The following is a 16,736-nucleotide window of genomic DNA, read 5'->3' as shown; positions in this document are numbered from 1 at the left end:
AGGCTCAAATGGTTTTAGCTATAAGCTCCGCAGCTTTATTTGGAGAAAAAACCCTTGGGTTTCACTCTGTCAGGGTTCAATCCTGCCTCCTGCTGCTGCCTGGTCTTGATTAAGAGTATGCTGTTTGGCCTTCAAGCATGCTCATCCTCTCCTGTGAGAGAGGACATGTTGATACTTACTGGGTGCGTAAGGATCTCCCGCTTCAGTATGCGATACCTTCGAGACCCTCAAAACATTTCCTGATACATAATACAGAAGGGGCTTACTCTCCTGTGGTGGGCTCTTAGGGTTTTGTCGGATGTTACTCTGTTCAGTTTCGGTTGATGGTCAACTATCACATCTTCACTGAAGAGGGCTTTCTAATGGGTTTGCTCGTTTTTCTGTTCTGTGCTTTTTTGACAGCTCTTCTTCTGGGGATAGTTTTTAAACTCTTGCATTAACTTACATGTATTCCTTCCCACAGACTTTTCTTGGAATCTGCGTGGTATGTGTTGTATGAACATACGTGACCATACGTGCCTTCTTCCATCCCTTTCTCTCTGAGCTCTGGCATAGCTGCTCAACCTGGGTAGTACCCTTAGCTTCTAAAGTGAAAATCCTGTTAATAAGGAAAGCAATTTAAGGAAAAAACCAGCATTTCCATCCCACAGTGTGTGCTGATCAGTTGGTGCTTATAAACTCTGTACAAACAGATGATATTTCCATTGAAGTGTTTCTACAAATGGCTTGGTGGGCACCTGTGTTTTCTGTTGTTGCATTGCATTTTGCTGTACGATACTCAAGTTTCTTTAAAGGAGTTAGCGGCTGAAATTTTACCGCAAGCTCCTGTGGATCGCTTCTAAGATCCCAACACAACTATGAAATTTTGCTCGCGGAGAAGGTGGGTTTTGCCTAGCAACAAGCCTTGCGGTTTCTACCTGAGGATCAAAACCACAAGTGCATTTGTTCAGCTTTTTGCATCACTTCGCTACTGAAGGTTTTGACAGTCAAATCATCACTGGCATTTCTGTTGATGTGCAAGGAAGAGAATAATCCAGTATGTTTTTCTATAGCAGTGCTGTCATTGCAGGACTGACAATAGTAAAAAGTGCATTCATCACTGAATAACCAGATATCCTGGAAACGTGTGAGAAACAGAGACGTATTTTCAATCAAAATGTCTCACTCTTAATGGCTATTTTCTGACTGATTCCTTTTTGCTATTTATACTTTCCCTGAAGTATTTTATAGAAAACCAAGTCCCTTTGAAAACCCACCCAAACAACCAGAAGTGTACTACAATACGTATTTTACTTACGTATGTAAATGATTAGTCATCACTTGTAAATTGCCTAATGGAGGAGGAGGAAACTTATATTGAGGGAAGGTGAAAAGCTCGATGGTGACTGCTATATGTTTCAGTCTTCCTGCCCTTTTTTTTTGTCCCCGAAGATAATTATGAAGGATTTAAAAAAAATAATAATCCTAAGGAACGTTGCCATTGTGGGTTTGAAAAATGGTAGCTGCACACTCTAAACTTATTTTCCACTTTCTTATGTTTTCTTGGGGAAATGTTCATAGACTTTTAAATTAAAACAACAAAAAAACCCCATACGTCTTGTGCGTTGCCAATGAAGAATGATGTTGGCATCGGAGACCTTAAGTGTAACAATATGGGGAACTCAGTTTATGAAGAAATATGTCTTTGGTAAAGCATGATAAGATTAAGTTGAGCATCTGTGGCACAAGACCAGTAATGCTATTTATTGGAGTCTCGGTAGATCTCTTCGCTTGCTGGATATCATACCCTTTGTTTGGTTGGTTTGTTGTCTGGTTTTTTGTTTTGCTCTGTTTGTTTGTCTTATGAATAGCTAATTCACAACATATGGTAAAAACAATTTCTTTGTGTCCTGATTTTGGTACAGATATCTCTTTCTCAGTTAGTTTTGGAGGGTTTTAATTGCAGTGGTCTGTCCCCTGGCTGGCTCTTCTCCAGGTGAAATGGTAATGCACTGTATTTCCTCAGGTGTTCTGGTTTGTGTTTGGTTTTGGTGGACTTTTTTCCCCTCCTCTCTCTTTTGGAAGTGTGAGGGAAGGGGTTAATGGAAGATGGTTATGAGGAAGCGTTTTCAGTCAGTAGTTTATTCACTCTTTTTCTCTCCGAGTATTGGCTCTGTGAAATGTGTTTGCATGTGCTTGAGTGCTTAGGCATAATTTTCCATATTGTTCCTCCACTCCCATCGTGATCCTTGTAAGTATGTTTGTCAATGAGATAAAATTTCTGCAAACGTCCTGTGAGAAATACCAGAAACTGAGTGGGAAGACTTATTTTGTGTTACTCTGTACAGACGTACTTTGTATTACTCTACAAATCATTAAGTGGTTGGAGGAGAAGAAATATTTTTATGTATATAAATTTGCAGGGTGGCAGTGGTAGTTCATAGAACTGCCTGCTGGTCTCCTCTGTGCGCCTGAGATCCCGGAGGGAGCAGGACTTGGTTTTTGTGAAAGACTAAGTTCCGTTTCTGGTGCATGAAATTCAGCTCTTAACGCGGTGAGTTCCAGCGCGCTTGCCACATACTGTACCGCCGTCACAACCATGCGCAATTTAAAACGTGCCTCGGAAACAACAAGTCTAATATTAGAGTGAGATGATTTTCAGTTTTGGTTGTGCTCCCCCCCACCCCCAGTAGAATGGTACATGTTTCTTCCAATTTGCTGTTTTTGTGTGTTTGCACTAATTGCTTCAACCATGATTCATATGCAAGCCTTGAGACGAGGTGCCTGTTGTATCGAGACAGTTCCGCACACGGCCACGGCTTGTAAATCCGTCCGACTCATCCCAAAATGCTCCTTTTCTGTTGGATCAGCTGTTCAGCTGGCAAACACGATCCTGATGAGCAGCATAAATTGCATTGCTGAGGCAACTCTTTCTTCACGTTTATTTTCCAAACCGTAACCTGGAGATCTCCTTTTTCCTCCTCAGACAGTGCCTTGAAAGAAAGTTTTTTCTGGTGGCCGTTGTTTGGGGAATAGGATTTCTTCCTTCTCCTCCTTCCATTCTTGATCATTTCAACTTTTATTCGGCTTATTAAATGAACATCTCAATTCACTACCCTGGCAAAGCAGGTTACATTCTAAAAGCACCCATCTAGCTGCTTTTTCAATAGTGTCTGGCTACTGAGATTTTAATTGGAGCAGAAGCCATAATTCAAAAAGCAGGCAAGTGCTTTTTCCTCATACCCTCATTGATTTCTGTTGAAGCAAACAGATGAGCTTATATATAAATATGTATGTATGCTTTTTTTAATGAAAAGTGCTGGAATTCACTAAAAAAGGTTAAAATTGAAGTGAGTAATCTTCAGTGCATAATGCAATTGTTAATTTTAGCTCCTTGCGTAGGAGCTGTTATGACTTGAACAGCCGGCTCTAGCCTTCATTAGAGAAGAAGCAGGCAGTTTTGAGACAGGTGGAGCTGGATCAAGCTGTGAAAGTGATTTGCTTGAAGCTGGTCATTAGTGTTAGAAATCTGGTCCTATCTATTGCATCCTTACCTTGTACCATGATCATTGCCGTTGTTATTATTTACCTGTCGTCTTTTTTCCAGGTTGACTATGATCCGTCAAGCGCTCTGAAGGACCCAGCATGGCGATTGGCACTCTGACCTGTTAATGGGGACATGGGACTCACGCTGTCATTGAGCATTTGTGTGGACTTAACCAGCAAAGAGCAACAGAAGACGGTAGAAAGACAGTGGGAATTATAGCAGTTTTTCAGGTAAATGGCTGCTTTGCTGCAACTGGTAAACTATGAGTGTAATTGTTTTTTTTGTGAACATTGCGTAAGCGTGTGGGTGAGCTCCGGGGTGATATGCCCGTGAAGAACTTGTGCATGCATGTGCATTTTTTAAGGATTTACATCAACAATTTAAGGGTTAGCAGACTAGTTTCAGGTCTTGCCATTCATTGCGTTTTGAATTTTTAGAAAAGCACTTCAAGTTTCAGTTGTAACTGCGGAATTATCCAATTCCATGGGACTTCCTGGGGAGGGCGGTGGGAGGAATGAGAACACCCCAAAGCTTGAATTGGCTTACTGTCAGCTAGTCTGTGAGCTTCGTATTCCAGTTTGTTTATTTATGAACCTTGTAGCTTCGTTTTTTGTGAAATCCACAATCCTCCTCAAACGGCAAGACTATGTGGGGAAGGGCTTTTTTATTTTATTTGCTTACAGTGTCAAAACAAAAGCAAAAATTGGAAGAAGTAAGTTTTTAAAACTCAGTAGGTCTTATTTTTTCACTTAAAACTTAGCTTAAAAAATGAAGGTAAGTCGTATCAGACCTGTTGAATGTTAATTACAAGCTGTAAAAAGAAACACGGTAAAGTGTGGTTTTGCTTAATAGCTGCCGTTTCATTGTTGAGAAGCGGCAAGTTATTGCAAAAGACCCTTTCTGAAATAACTCCTTTTCTCAACCGCAGTTGTTTTTCCTGACGATACTTAAGCCAAGTGGATGGGGAAAGAAAAGTTAAATTATTCATGAGTCTCATTTGACAATTGATCAGTGGGGGAGGCTTGGAGAGGGAGCTGGGGGGGGGGGCGGAGAGAGAAAGAGAGAGAAAATAATAGGCTTTAACTTTGAAAAGCCTTTAAAGCTTCTGTACAACAACCCATTGTGAGCTGCGAGTAAATGCAGTTCAGTTAAGATATCTTCGTTAGAAATACCTGCCAAGAGCTTCCTGTAGGATTTGCATAGTGCTGGGGAGAGTGACATGGGGTTTGAGAAGAGGCTTATGATTTTAATAATGGAGCTGTCAGTTTGATGCCTGCAAACGTTGACCCTGAGAGCTTTATTGCCAAATTTAGATTTCATAGTTATATTGAATTATTGCCTCTTCAAATATATATATAATTTTTAAACTGATAATGAGCACCATGGGCTTCTGCATCGTACAAAAACCATGATTGAGTGCTAAAAACTGTGATTTTGCTCATTCTTGGTTTTTGTTTCTGTTTTGTTTGTTTGGCTATTCTTTTTCTCTTAAAAAAAAAAAAAAAAAGGGGAGGGGGGGGAAGTGGCAGAACATTTAGAGGAGGGCAGCGCTGAGACGCCAGAGACCTGGAAGTCTGAATGGGTCGTTCCTGCCTGGTGCTGCTGAGTCCCTCACCGTCCCTCCCTGCCTGCACCTCTGCAGTACCAGGACTGGGCTGTGACTCCTTACCTTAAATCTGCTCTCCACCAAGGCTGTGTAGATTGCACCTCTTCTTGTTTAACCTGACACAATTCTGCTCTTATCCAGTATTGTCAATTCAGTGCATCTCTTCAGCTGGAACCATACACAGCTTTCCACTCCTGGAAGCATGTTTTGGTTTGTTTATCAAAAGAAATGAAATTACTTGGGAACTAAAAAAAAAAAATTCACCTCCAGTGTTTTTTTGTGTGTGTGTTTGTGTTGTGATATCTTGACCTTTCAGGTCACCAAATCTTGTTATTTTAATTTCTGTCTGGAAGAATGTCTGAGCAAGGTAAATTGAACCAGGAGACAGCAGAGGAAGCTGCGAAAGAGCAGGAGACTGCTATCTCTGAAGCGAACCTGGACCACTGTATCCTTAATAAATCTGAAAGCTCGGAAGTAGAGGAGAAGGAGGAGAAGCTGAGCGATGCCAAGACAGAGCTGCAGGTAAGACAGGATTAGTGAATGGGCGCATTAATACCATTGTGTTACCATTGCCTTCCCATTTCTGTGATCTTTCATTGCCCACGCTTCCCTATTTTTTTCTCTCATAATTTTGAGACCTTTTGTTTTGTTTTTGCTTTTTGTTTTTTTGTTTGTTTAATTTTGGGTCCTTTTTTCTCTGTATAAAATAAAACGCTGTTATTTGTTATACCTTTCAAGCTCTTTAGGCTGCTGTCCATGTAATTAATTTTCCTGAGAAGTTAATTCCTAGATGTCTGTATTAAAGCTTGGTGAAATATTTGACTGTTTTCCCTCTTTGGGGATTTAGAAAACTACCTTGATCTCATGAATTTACAGGTAATACTAATGTATAATTACTTAATGTGTGGTTTGGTTTGTAGGTGTTACTGCCAACAAAAAGTTGTTATGCAAAGCCTAAGAAGGTAATTTGATAAGAAGACTTTATCGGATGAGGGGGTTTTAATCGTTTTTGCTCAATCGAATATAAAAATAAAGGGGGACACTACAATTTAAGAGGAGTTTGGAGAGGGGGAGCATTTACTTAAGTATGCCTTTTCTTACGTTTTTCCTTATATGCAAAATTACAGAACACTGTGCAGTGTGTTTTTGTTGTTTATACCTGTTCTTAAAGTGAATAAAGTGAGCAGAGATGATTCTTGGTTTTCCCTGCTTTCCAGACTGGGCTTGGGGAAGTTGTTTTTTGCAGTCAGCAACTGATTAAAATATTTTCAGACTGATTTAATCTCTTTAGTTATTGGTAATGCTTGTCATGCACTTTTTCCACTGAAGTGATAACTGCTTCTCTTTTTTGCTATACCCAGAAACGAGGTGCAAATCAGAACCAGCAGAAAAAGAGATCCAAGGTAAGGGTCCATCTCTGCTTGGAATTGCAGGTCGCGGTAGGGTAAAGAATTTCAATCAACTGTCTGTCTGCAATTGAAACTATGGCCTTTCATCACTTGTGTGGTGGTTGGCGTTTTTTTGTTTGTGGGTTTTTCGCCCCCGCCCCACTTACCCCATAATCCTGTTGCACAAAGCAGAGGTAAAACGTGTCAGGTTGCCCGTTATTTATCCATCATACTTTTATGCTGCTGGGGTCCCTGTGTGCTTCTGTTTGCCTGTGTGCTTGTGTGCACCACTGGGGAAGGAAAAAGTTCATTCCTTTTGCTTTAGTAGTTAACGTTTTTGTTTGAATTTTATTTTAATGGACTCATCTTGACATAAAAAAAAATCTGAGACTGACTAGCTGCCTAGAGTAAATAAAAAGAGCTTGTAGGAACAAAACAACAAAAAACCCATTAAAAAACCCCGAAACAACAACAAAAAAACCCAACAGAAAAACAACAAACCCTTCCCCCAGCCCCAACCCAAAACCTTCTCTTAATCTTCCAAGTGCAAATCCATAAAACTTGCGCATTTTACTGTCTGTGTTCCTTGGATACGATACCACTGGAAGAAGAGAGAGGGTGGAAAAAGAAAAAACAAACAAACAGAAAAAAAAAAGCAAAAAACCTCAAGCGACAGAAGGAAACTCAAAGATTAACTCTGTTAAATTAGCTTCAGTATGGGATTATCTATTCTCTTGCTGTTACGATTTTTGGTGGTAGTAGGTGAACTGTATCAGAAATTATTAAAAGCAAGAAGAAACCTACCACCTCCCCTGTGTGGCAAGTGGCTCGTTGCTTAGAATCCCTTTCTATCTGCATTGAAGGCAGACAGGATTTTGCTGCCTAGGTGTAGGCAGTAGTTCTTGGGGATGTTTAGGGACAGCGGATGTGTGCAGCTTATGTGACTGGGGGTCAGTAGTAGTGTTCTCTGTTTTGCTTTCTTTTTCTCTTACTCAGTCAGGAGCTAAAGGAAAACTTGTCCGGAGTCTTGCTGTGTGTGAAGAGTCATCTCCTCGCCCGGGAGCAGAAAATCTTCATGATAATCAGGTACACTTGCAGTTATTGCTGTTAGCTGCATGGTTGACTTCCATGTTCAGTTGCATGATTATGTTACTTAATTGGGCATTTAACAATGTCTTTCTTGGGGGAAAAATTACATCCGACAATGAACACGTTTTTATGAAGTTATCTGGTTTAGCGTGAACTTTATTTTGAAATACTAGTTTTATACTGTATCACAGGGTGTTGTTTGCTTTTTTTTCAGACCCCCTGAAAATTTCAGCAAACGGAAAAGAATTCAAAAGAATTCAGATTTTAAAATTTAAAAAATAGTAACAATCAAAAAGAATATTAATATGTTCTTTTCTCTAAGGCTATCTCTTTCGAGGCTGCACCAGATAGAGTTATGAATATGCTCTGGTTTCTGGTTCCTCTGAGACTCCAGTTCATATCAGTGTCCCCCTTCACGTAAAATTCACAGGTCCTTTGCTCTCTAAAATACCTTGGTAGAGCCAAGGATGCCTCCTGCTGAGTGGCATTCATTTTCTAAACTCTTGTTGTAGATTTTCCGGTATTAAAAAGTGTGTATTTGACTTTGTACTGGTAGTGTTGTATTCCCAGCAGCTGGTAGAGCTCTGTCCCCTGCACCCCTCACCTCGCACAGTAACACTGGTGGCAGTCCTTATAGATTAACTTCAAAAAATACCCCAAAAAGCAACAGTAAAAACCTCAAGTATTCTTCTTTGCTTGCCTGGTAAAAGCAAGTCTTAAAAAAAACAAAACCAAAAAACCCCCAAAATAACCCAAACCCAAAATATCATGAGCACTGCCTGTAATTTATGAGATGTTTATGCGCAAATCGGATCAGCCATCAAGAGAGCTTGAGGAAGTGACTTCCTGTGATCTTAGCACAAAAAAAATCATATTTAAGTGTACTTTCTCACCGTTTCCTCTATTGACTTGAAACGAAACAGATCCAGCTCTCCTCTTAGCTCATAAGTATGGAGAGCTTTTTCTATTTTTTTTAATCTTTTTTGAAAGACCAAAAACCAAGTTGTTTAGCAGGGGGACGTCTACATGTTCTACTGCTCTACAATGATGCGAACGCAGTAGTCGGGCAGGTTATTTTATCAGTTGTTCCGTTGTAGGTATATGCTTTCTGCTTAACTCGCGGTACTCGAGAGGCGTGGCTTTTGTTCTGCTTTCATTTGTATTTTCTGTTGTTTAATGGCGAATGAAAAGGAGAACGATATCAAGAGATTGTATTAAGCATTGCGTGGTAGTTTATAATGTACTGCACAGGACCTGTATTAAACGTCAGAGAGACTGACAGGTTTTGAGGTAAAATCCCTGTCCGGATTGCACCCCGATGCCAGGCAGAGGAGGGGTTCCCGTTACACACAGCCTCTGGTCTTACCTGACTTTGACCAGCTGCGGCAAAGATTTCTTTGACCGTATTGAAACATTTCTGGGAGATGAAGTGCCTCCCTGGACCCCGGCATCCATTTCCTAAGGACATGGCTTAATTAATTAGATAGGAATTGCACTTTTGCTCTTGCTGACCTTTTACTAATGAACGCGGCTCAGCTTTGCCATGGAAAGCTGGACCTGCAGGCTCCTCCTTGGACTGGCTGAAGGATATGGGAAGTTTTCTGCCAACCGAATTGCTTTGCTTTCACTTTAGAGGAGAAAAAGCTTATTTTTGGTGTGGGTTTGTTTTTTGTTTTTGGTTTTTTTTTTTTAAGATTATTATTTTATCTTAATGGTTTACAAAGCACAGGGAATTAATTACCAGAGAATGTATGGTACATTGCCAGAACTACTGACTATGGATTGTACTGCAGACTTGATGTTTGTATTTATATTTGAATACTTGCCTTCATTTTCCTGTATAGGGAAAAAACTTGTTTACCTGTATTACTTGATCTTGAACGCTTACCTGATAGTTCACTATGTCCTTACTTAAAAGGAATGTTGCCTTTAATGTTATACTATTGACCAAGAAGTGTATTACTGCAATTTGAACATTTATTTTGTTGTTCACTATACTAAATCTTGTATCGATGTATTTATTAACACTGTATTTTATTATTGAGAAAAATCAATAAAAATCTAAGAAAATGTGCAGTAGCTTGCTTTCGCACCTCTACAGCCCTTTTGTGTGTTTCTTCTAGTGCAAATATAGAAGTATTATGTTACATGTAAGAATCTCCTGTATGTTCATATGTGTGCTTATGTGTGAAGTCTGTCATCTTTCTTTTCATGAGTGCATTGTAACAACCACTGTGAAGCTTAGGATTTATGTCCTGGGAACAGCATGGCCAGTTACATTTTTCTCCTGTTTTGGAAAGCTAGCAGCGCAGGGAATCAGAGTTACCCTTTGGGGTCCTTTGGCAGTGGTTGGTCCAAAGTTTGTTGTTTGAATGAGAAATCGAACTGCCATTTGAAGTGAAAGAAAGCAGGCGTAACGTTAGCCGAGTGCAACTGAGCAGGTTAGCAAACATTTTTCTATGTATCTTTATCCTGAATGACCAGGAGTTCCTGCTCTTTCCCCCTGTACGCTCAGTTTTTCAGCAATACTGTCAGCCAAAACGAACAGAGTAGGGATTAAGGACGGTAGTTCAGGTTAAATTTTGGCTCTAGGGCTTTGTTTCTCTTTTGTAGTGCTTTTCATCTCAAGTCCCTTGTGCCACATTTTGAACTTCACAAAAAGTTGATAAGGATTAAGCTGAGAAATTACTCAATTTCTGTCTTACTGTGGCATGTTTATGCTGATATCTTGTTCTGTTAGGATCTTGTCTTACATGTGTTGTGGTGGCTGATTTGTAGGTCTTCAAAAAATTCAGAAACCTAAAATTTGTAATAATTATTGAAAGCATCTTTTGAATTCATAATGGTCTGGTTGCTTAAAAAAAACCCAAACCCCTTACTTTAAAGTTTTGTGTTGATGTTTTGGTATGCTAGTGTTCTTTAAAAAATTGTGAAGGAAGGGAATTTACTAGCATTCAAGAAACTGATTTTCTCCAGTCTTGGTGAACTTGATTTTCACTAACATGATGCCAAAAAATTATCAGGCATGCAGGACTCTCTTCTATTAAAGAAAACTGCATTACTAGGGAGTTTTGCAACAGTTTAATTCAAAGGTGCATTTTTACACTACTTAAGCATATAGTATTAGTTTGGCCATTTTTTTCTTCAAAAGAATATGAACACAGAAGTATCCTGTCTTAAATTTTATCACAGAATCACAGAATCAGATTGGTATTTCTTAAAATATATAAATTATGCCATGGTAACTTGAAAAGGAAACAATTTGTGTTTTGTTAAAACGAAGCCAATATAAAGTAATGTTGTAAGTCGGGAATACTAAGTTCCTTAAAGCCAATTGGAAAACGCAATACAGCTTGAATTCTCAGTTTTAGTTAACTTTTTAAAGCTGAAGCATGCTTTCAAAGGAACTTGTAGTCTCTGAAATACTGAAGTATAAAACTTGTGATGCTTTGGAGAAGTTCACTTACCACAACTTGTTTGAAAATCACAGTGCACACTTCACCCCTTTTAGTAAAGGCATGTTTGCATATGTCTTTAGATACAAAGTGCCTGATGAGCACTCTTGTAAGTAAGCTCTCGTATACAACTGAGTTTATGATTTGCTGGCACTCTGCTACTGTCAGAGCCTGAAAGCTCAGTCTAGCTGATACTGCGCTTACATGTGCAAAACTGTTCATGTGAGCCTGCAGGTTTAGTGAGGGGGAAAAAAAGTTATATTTTTTTTTTAGATGTCTAGCCATCAATCATCATTTAACGTGTAATACTGATTAAATTATAGAATTATTTAAGAAAGGCCATATAAAATGTATTTCACTGTTCTGACAAGTCTTGAGAATTACTAAAGTGTAGAATAATATAGTGCCTTTAATATAGGTAGACTAAAAGTTATAGTATTCAACTATTAGGGAAGAAATACACTTGGCACTAGAATTTGGCCTCTCAGCTGTCGTCATTCTCCTGGAAAAAAACAATTTTTCAAATAGGAAAGAAATGTATCTGGCTTCAGCTCTTCTAGCTACACAGAGCTTAACGCACATCTCTGCAGGTTGGAAGCCATGGAAAGCTTACTGAATCTGCCCCTAAATTTATCTTTCTTTTTTTCCCTGACAGGAATCAATCCAACTACAGCTTTCAAGTTTTCCTAGCTTGCAAGAAGAAGATAAATCTAGTAAAGATGACTCGGAGAAAGAAAGAGAGAAGGATAAAAATAAAGAAAAAGATAAAGGCAGTGAAAAGAGCAAGATCAGAATGTTATCAAAAGGTGAACGTAAAAATATTTAAATTGCTGTAATTACTGTTATAAAAAGGATTGTATGTTTTTATAAGCATGCATTTCTTTATTTGCATATAAATACACAGTAGAATTGTTTTCATACATTGAGAAAATTCAGAACCTGAAATGCGTATGCATGAGACACTGTTTTTCACGCAAACAGCGGCCTTTGAAAGTGAAGAAGGCTTCCAAACTGAGGTTTGGTATTGGAGGTTAATTTTATTTAATGTAGAATCATTCTTCTGAATACTTAACCATGTTGGTATAAACACATGTATACGTAAATATACACGTGATTATATAATGAGATAAATGCAAGACTGATACAGTATTTTGCCCATTAATGATAATACAGTGGCATGAGATTTGTGCAGTGTAGGCAGCAGAGAGTAATCCTGTGCACTATTGCCCCTCTCTCGTGGAGAATTCCTCTTAAATGCTGTAAGGAAATCCATCCATGACCTTTAACCTGCATTGCAGTCTATTATTGTCGCCTACTAAGACTTCTTCAGAAAAGATACTGTATCTAAATTTGGTTTGGTTTTTTTGTTTCGTTTTTTTTTTTTTTAAATCTTTTTATTAATACATGGTATAAAGTTGCAGTGTAATCTGTTAAGAATAATCATTGCCTACCTGGGTGTGGATCCGCAGCTGGTGTGAATTGTCAGTTGGCTTCAATGGAGCTCTCACAGTTCACGCCAGCTTGAGGATCTGTGTGTACTTTTGAGTCAGGCGATACAGCAGTGCTGAAAAATGAATTCTGACTACTGTCACGCATCCCTATTACACACCCACTCTCAGGCGTCACCAGATTTCAGTCTGTTAATGCAAATAGAATTCCCACTGGCACAATGCCTCATTTGTCGTGTGTACAGCATATATTAAGTGAGGCAAAGAGATGCTGATGAATATAACTTTTAATTTTTAAAAATTTTATTTAGTAGCTTAAAGGAAGAACGTGGCAGGGTCTTGAGTGGCATTGAAGGTTTCCTATGATTTTTCAAATGACCAGCAGTTTCTGTCAGTGTCTATTTTTAGTGCTGCGTTCTCAGTAGAATAGGATAGAGGAACCATGAACGTCCACCCGATGCTTCCAAGCATAGGTCTTTCTTGGCTGAATTCCAATTGAATATTTTCTTTCAGAGCATATGCTTTCATATAGATGATGGAAAATGGATTTTGATTTACAGTATAGCTTAATTGTAACTGTTGAAATGAAATAAAGGGAGGGGTGTTTGTTTTTATTTTTTCAGATTGCAGTCAAGAGTATACAGACTCAACAGGCATAGACTTGCATGAGTTTCTCATTAACACATTAAAGAATAACCCCAGGTAGGTATTTTCTGCATTAGAGCCGGCACTCCTGAAATTAGAGCTGGTGATCTTCGAGTTCCCGTAACTGTACACTGTTTTATTAGTTCTGGAGATAGTTATGAGGGAAAACGTATAGGAGGTAAGCTGTTAACTGAGCAAAAAGCTGTAGAAAGTCATCAACTTCTACTCCACTGTTCAGTCACCCATTGCTTAATTTCACTTTCTGCAACATCTGGTCTTTGTCCTTACCTTCTTGCATGTAGCTGTACATGATGTTGGCAGTAGTGTATTATAACCATTGCAGTTGGACCTTTCTATATGAATATAAAGTAGCTTTCTTTTGGCAGTGCTGTACAGAATTAAAATCCTGTGCACAGTGCCAAATTCTGGTCTCGGTATTCCCATAGTTTTGATTTGAAGCAGCAAGCTCATCTCATCGTTAAATTTGCCTCTAAAGTCTAAGGAAGGATCTGTAACATTTTTATACACTGTGATTTTCGATGTTCATTTCAATTGCATCTGTTAAACAGGTACCACGTAATTCTGCAATTACAGGAGAACTAAGAATAATTGGGTACCTAACAGCTTGCATAACCTCTTGTATAGATGGCAGAAGGTCCTTGAATTGTTTTATCTGCACAAAATGAGAAAGTTCAAACGAACTAAGGAGTGGTGCACTCTGTCAAGCTTAGAAAAAAATGTATGTGTGGAAATATGCTGGGGAAATTTTTGAACTTTTTTGGCCAGAGAGGATGGGTTAAAAGGAACATCTGAGACCTTCCACTTGAAAACAGAGCATTTTGACTAAGAAACGCTGCGGCATTGCCTCCTGGGAGCCATAGTTCAAAGGCGTTGTTCTCCATTGTGCTCTCTAACTAGATTAGATGTGCCCAGTCTTCTTGCCTGCAGATCAATGCCTCGTGGAAGATATGTCTTGGACAAAATGTTGAAAATTTCTGTGGGTAGCAGCTTTTCTCATGAAAGAGCTAGTTTAGCTAGAAATCTCATTTTCCATCAAAAAAAAGGGTGAAAAAGGACCAAAGCTATCCATAGCAGTCAAAGTCTTTCTATGCAAAGCATTGATCACAGCCTGGCGTGGCTGGAAGCACTCTCAGGCCATAGTTGAGCTCAAGGAAGAGCTAAATCTGTCACGTATGTTGGCGAAGGTGCAGCAAAGCAGGCCGCAATCTTCTCCAGACATGCCAGGGCAAGGCACGTTTCATTTTTAATCAAGGTGGCTGACAACGCTTGCAAAATTGGCTTACAAACATTGATATATTCATTCTTCATCTAAAATGTCTATTGGTCGTTGATGCTACAAATACTTGCATTTCTTTTTGACAGGGACAGAATGATACTCTTGAAAATGGAACAGGAAATTATTGATTTTATTAGTGACAACAAGTAAGTAGAGTTCCACACTGGGTTATTAAGTCACGTGTGCATGTAGCAAGGCGAGCTGTGCAAGGGATGCGCTCATATGGACCACAGTGCTCCTGAGCACTGTTACTGGCACGCTGCAAGCTCAGGCTTTTATTTCCTGACATATGGTGGTACTGCTTAAAATACAGGAGATACAAATGAAAACCTTTTGTTTTTCATTGTGTCATAATTGCACTGGCTCCGCTCATTTAGGTCCAAGAATATAAGCAAAGCTTTCAGTGCAGATTATCAAATATGCTACCTCATGGGTTTCCCTGTGTACTATATTATTCTAATACATTGGAAAATAAAACTGAATTTGGGTGGAGGGATTCTTGCTACCACATGTTCTATAAATAATAAAATGTTTCTGCAGCTTTAAAGAGTCGGACTAGCAGTATAGGAAGAAATTATGCTGACGGGAAATAAGCATTTTGTCAGTGAGAGAGAAGAAAGAAGTACTTGCCAAACTAGATCGTTGCAGCATCGCCCTGCATCTCACCTTGGGGAGAAAGGCAGAAAGCTGTTGCCAGTATCTCATCAAATCTGCAGGATTGTTTGAGCAGGGAGCATGAGTGTGTGTGTGGGGTTGGGGGATGAGTTCTTCCCGATATACAGAATGCTCAGTAGATACCATGAAGCGTGAGCTGTGTTTGTCCCAGTGTAGTCCATGGAAATATGCTTATTAGAAACTCTAAACATAATGCCTTTCTTTTTTCTGCCTTCTTGTGGCAAACACTTATATGTAAATGCGCAAAGGAGAAGTTTTCAGTTAGATTTCTGTCCGCTGAACTATCGAATGTATTGCTATTTTAATTTCATTATAACTCAGAGGGAAATGTAATTGTCGCTGTCATTTGTTTTCTTTTTTTCTAGCAATCACTATAAAAAGTTTCCTCAGATGTCATCATATCAGAGGATGTTAGTGCACAGAGTGGCAGCTTACTTTGGAATGGATCACAATGTGGATCAGACTGGAAAATCTGTAATTATCAACAAGACCAGCAATACAAGAATGTAAGTAGCAACACTCTTGTGTTTTCCCTTGTTCCCTCTCACAAGAGCTGGTTTGTACCATGACTGCGTGGCAATTTTTTTTTTTTTTTTTTTAATTTGTAGTAAGAATGGGTGCTGTTTATCACTTTGTAGGGTGGGAAGGGAGGACAGGGCTAGCATTGTGGGGTTATTTGAGGATATGAAGATGCATAAGGAGAAATCAACCCAATTTGTCTCTTGCTGTAAACTTAACGCAGTGTCTTGGAATGTTACTTTCCCTGAGTCCTTAGTGCTTTACATGTCACCTGATACCATACAGCTGTATTCCTAAATAACCCAAACGTATTTGAAAGATTGTCTCTTCCCTTGTTCTGGCTCTCCCTGCTTCAAGAGTCATTTTCTGCCCAACCTGATTATTTAGGATTTGGTTCCCTTCTACCACCTGCCACCATTAATTCCCTTTTCCTCCTCTTCTCCCCTCCTGGTTACACTTTATTTTCTCTTCAGATCTCAACGTTTGACCACAGAGTTTTTGTGGGATATAAATTCCATCTGATGGTTCAACGTGTTGCTAAATTCCTGGCAGGTTAAACTTCTGCTGGCGTTCCTTATGCTGTCCTCCATGAACCTGTATAAAGCTGGCAAAAGCTCGAAACAAAGTTCCCTGGCTAATTCAGCAAAGATGCAGTCCTGTGTCCTTGCCTAATCAGCATCACTTGTTCTCCCTAGTGCCATGTCTGTATTAACCATGGAACCATAGCCTTCCTCTCCCTCTTTACCTATAAATTACTTAATGAAGAGGAAGTAATTACAACTGGGTAATGGAGTTTTAGTATCTGGTATTGAAACAGGAAAGCCCCATTTGAAAATTGTGTACTTCTTGTAGTCAATTAGTAGGAGAAATAAAAACATTTATTTCATTTACATATCCAGTAGTTAGGTGATTTACTTAGACTCCGTTGCAGAGAGGTTTGGGGTTTTTTTTAATGTTACTAGCTTCTCCTGTGGAAGGCTGGAAGGACTATCTAATTTTGCAAGACCAAAACCTGAAGCGTACACATCGGTATTTGTGATTTTACTGAGCCCTAAAAATCTTCCATGTGTAAAGTAGATTTAAGATTA

At 39.1% G+C, this 16,736-nt stretch overlaps 1 protein-coding gene across 2 annotated transcripts in view; it reads left to right on the top strand.

Moving 5' to 3' along the window:
• Window positions 1-4,686: 4,686 nt before the first annotated feature.
• Window positions 4,687-16,736, top strand: part of ARPP21 (cAMP regulated phosphoprotein 21) — a 106,183-nt gene continuing 94,133 nt past the window's right edge. Inside the window, exons 1-8 of one of the 2 annotated variants that reach the window (XM_081996653.1) lie at window positions 4,687-5,654; window positions 6,053-6,094; window positions 6,494-6,535; window positions 7,517-7,606; window positions 11,720-11,870; window positions 13,136-13,214; window positions 14,541-14,600; window positions 15,495-15,635. In XM_081996653.1, the coding sequence (XP_081852779.1) occupies window positions 5,487-5,654; window positions 6,053-6,094; window positions 6,494-6,535; window positions 7,517-7,606; window positions 11,720-11,870; window positions 13,136-13,214; window positions 14,541-14,600; window positions 15,495-15,635 (773 nt within the window). In that variant the 5' untranslated portion in view covers window positions 4,687-5,486. The remainder of the gene's footprint in view (window positions 5,655-6,052; window positions 6,095-6,493; window positions 6,536-7,516; window positions 7,607-11,719; window positions 11,871-13,135; window positions 13,215-14,540; window positions 14,601-15,494; window positions 15,636-16,736) is intronic. The other variant, XM_081996654.1, reaches the window with a different exon arrangement.

The sequence above is a fragment of the Phaethon aethereus genome (genome assembly GCF_964289735.1).
Source record: "Phaethon aethereus genome assembly, chromosome: 2".
NCBI classification, from domain to species: Eukaryota; Metazoa; Chordata; class Aves; order Phaethontiformes; family Phaethontidae; genus Phaethon; species Phaethon aethereus.
The sequence above is the reverse complement of the archived record's forward strand: the minus strand, read 5'-3'. Positions and strand labels throughout refer to the sequence as shown.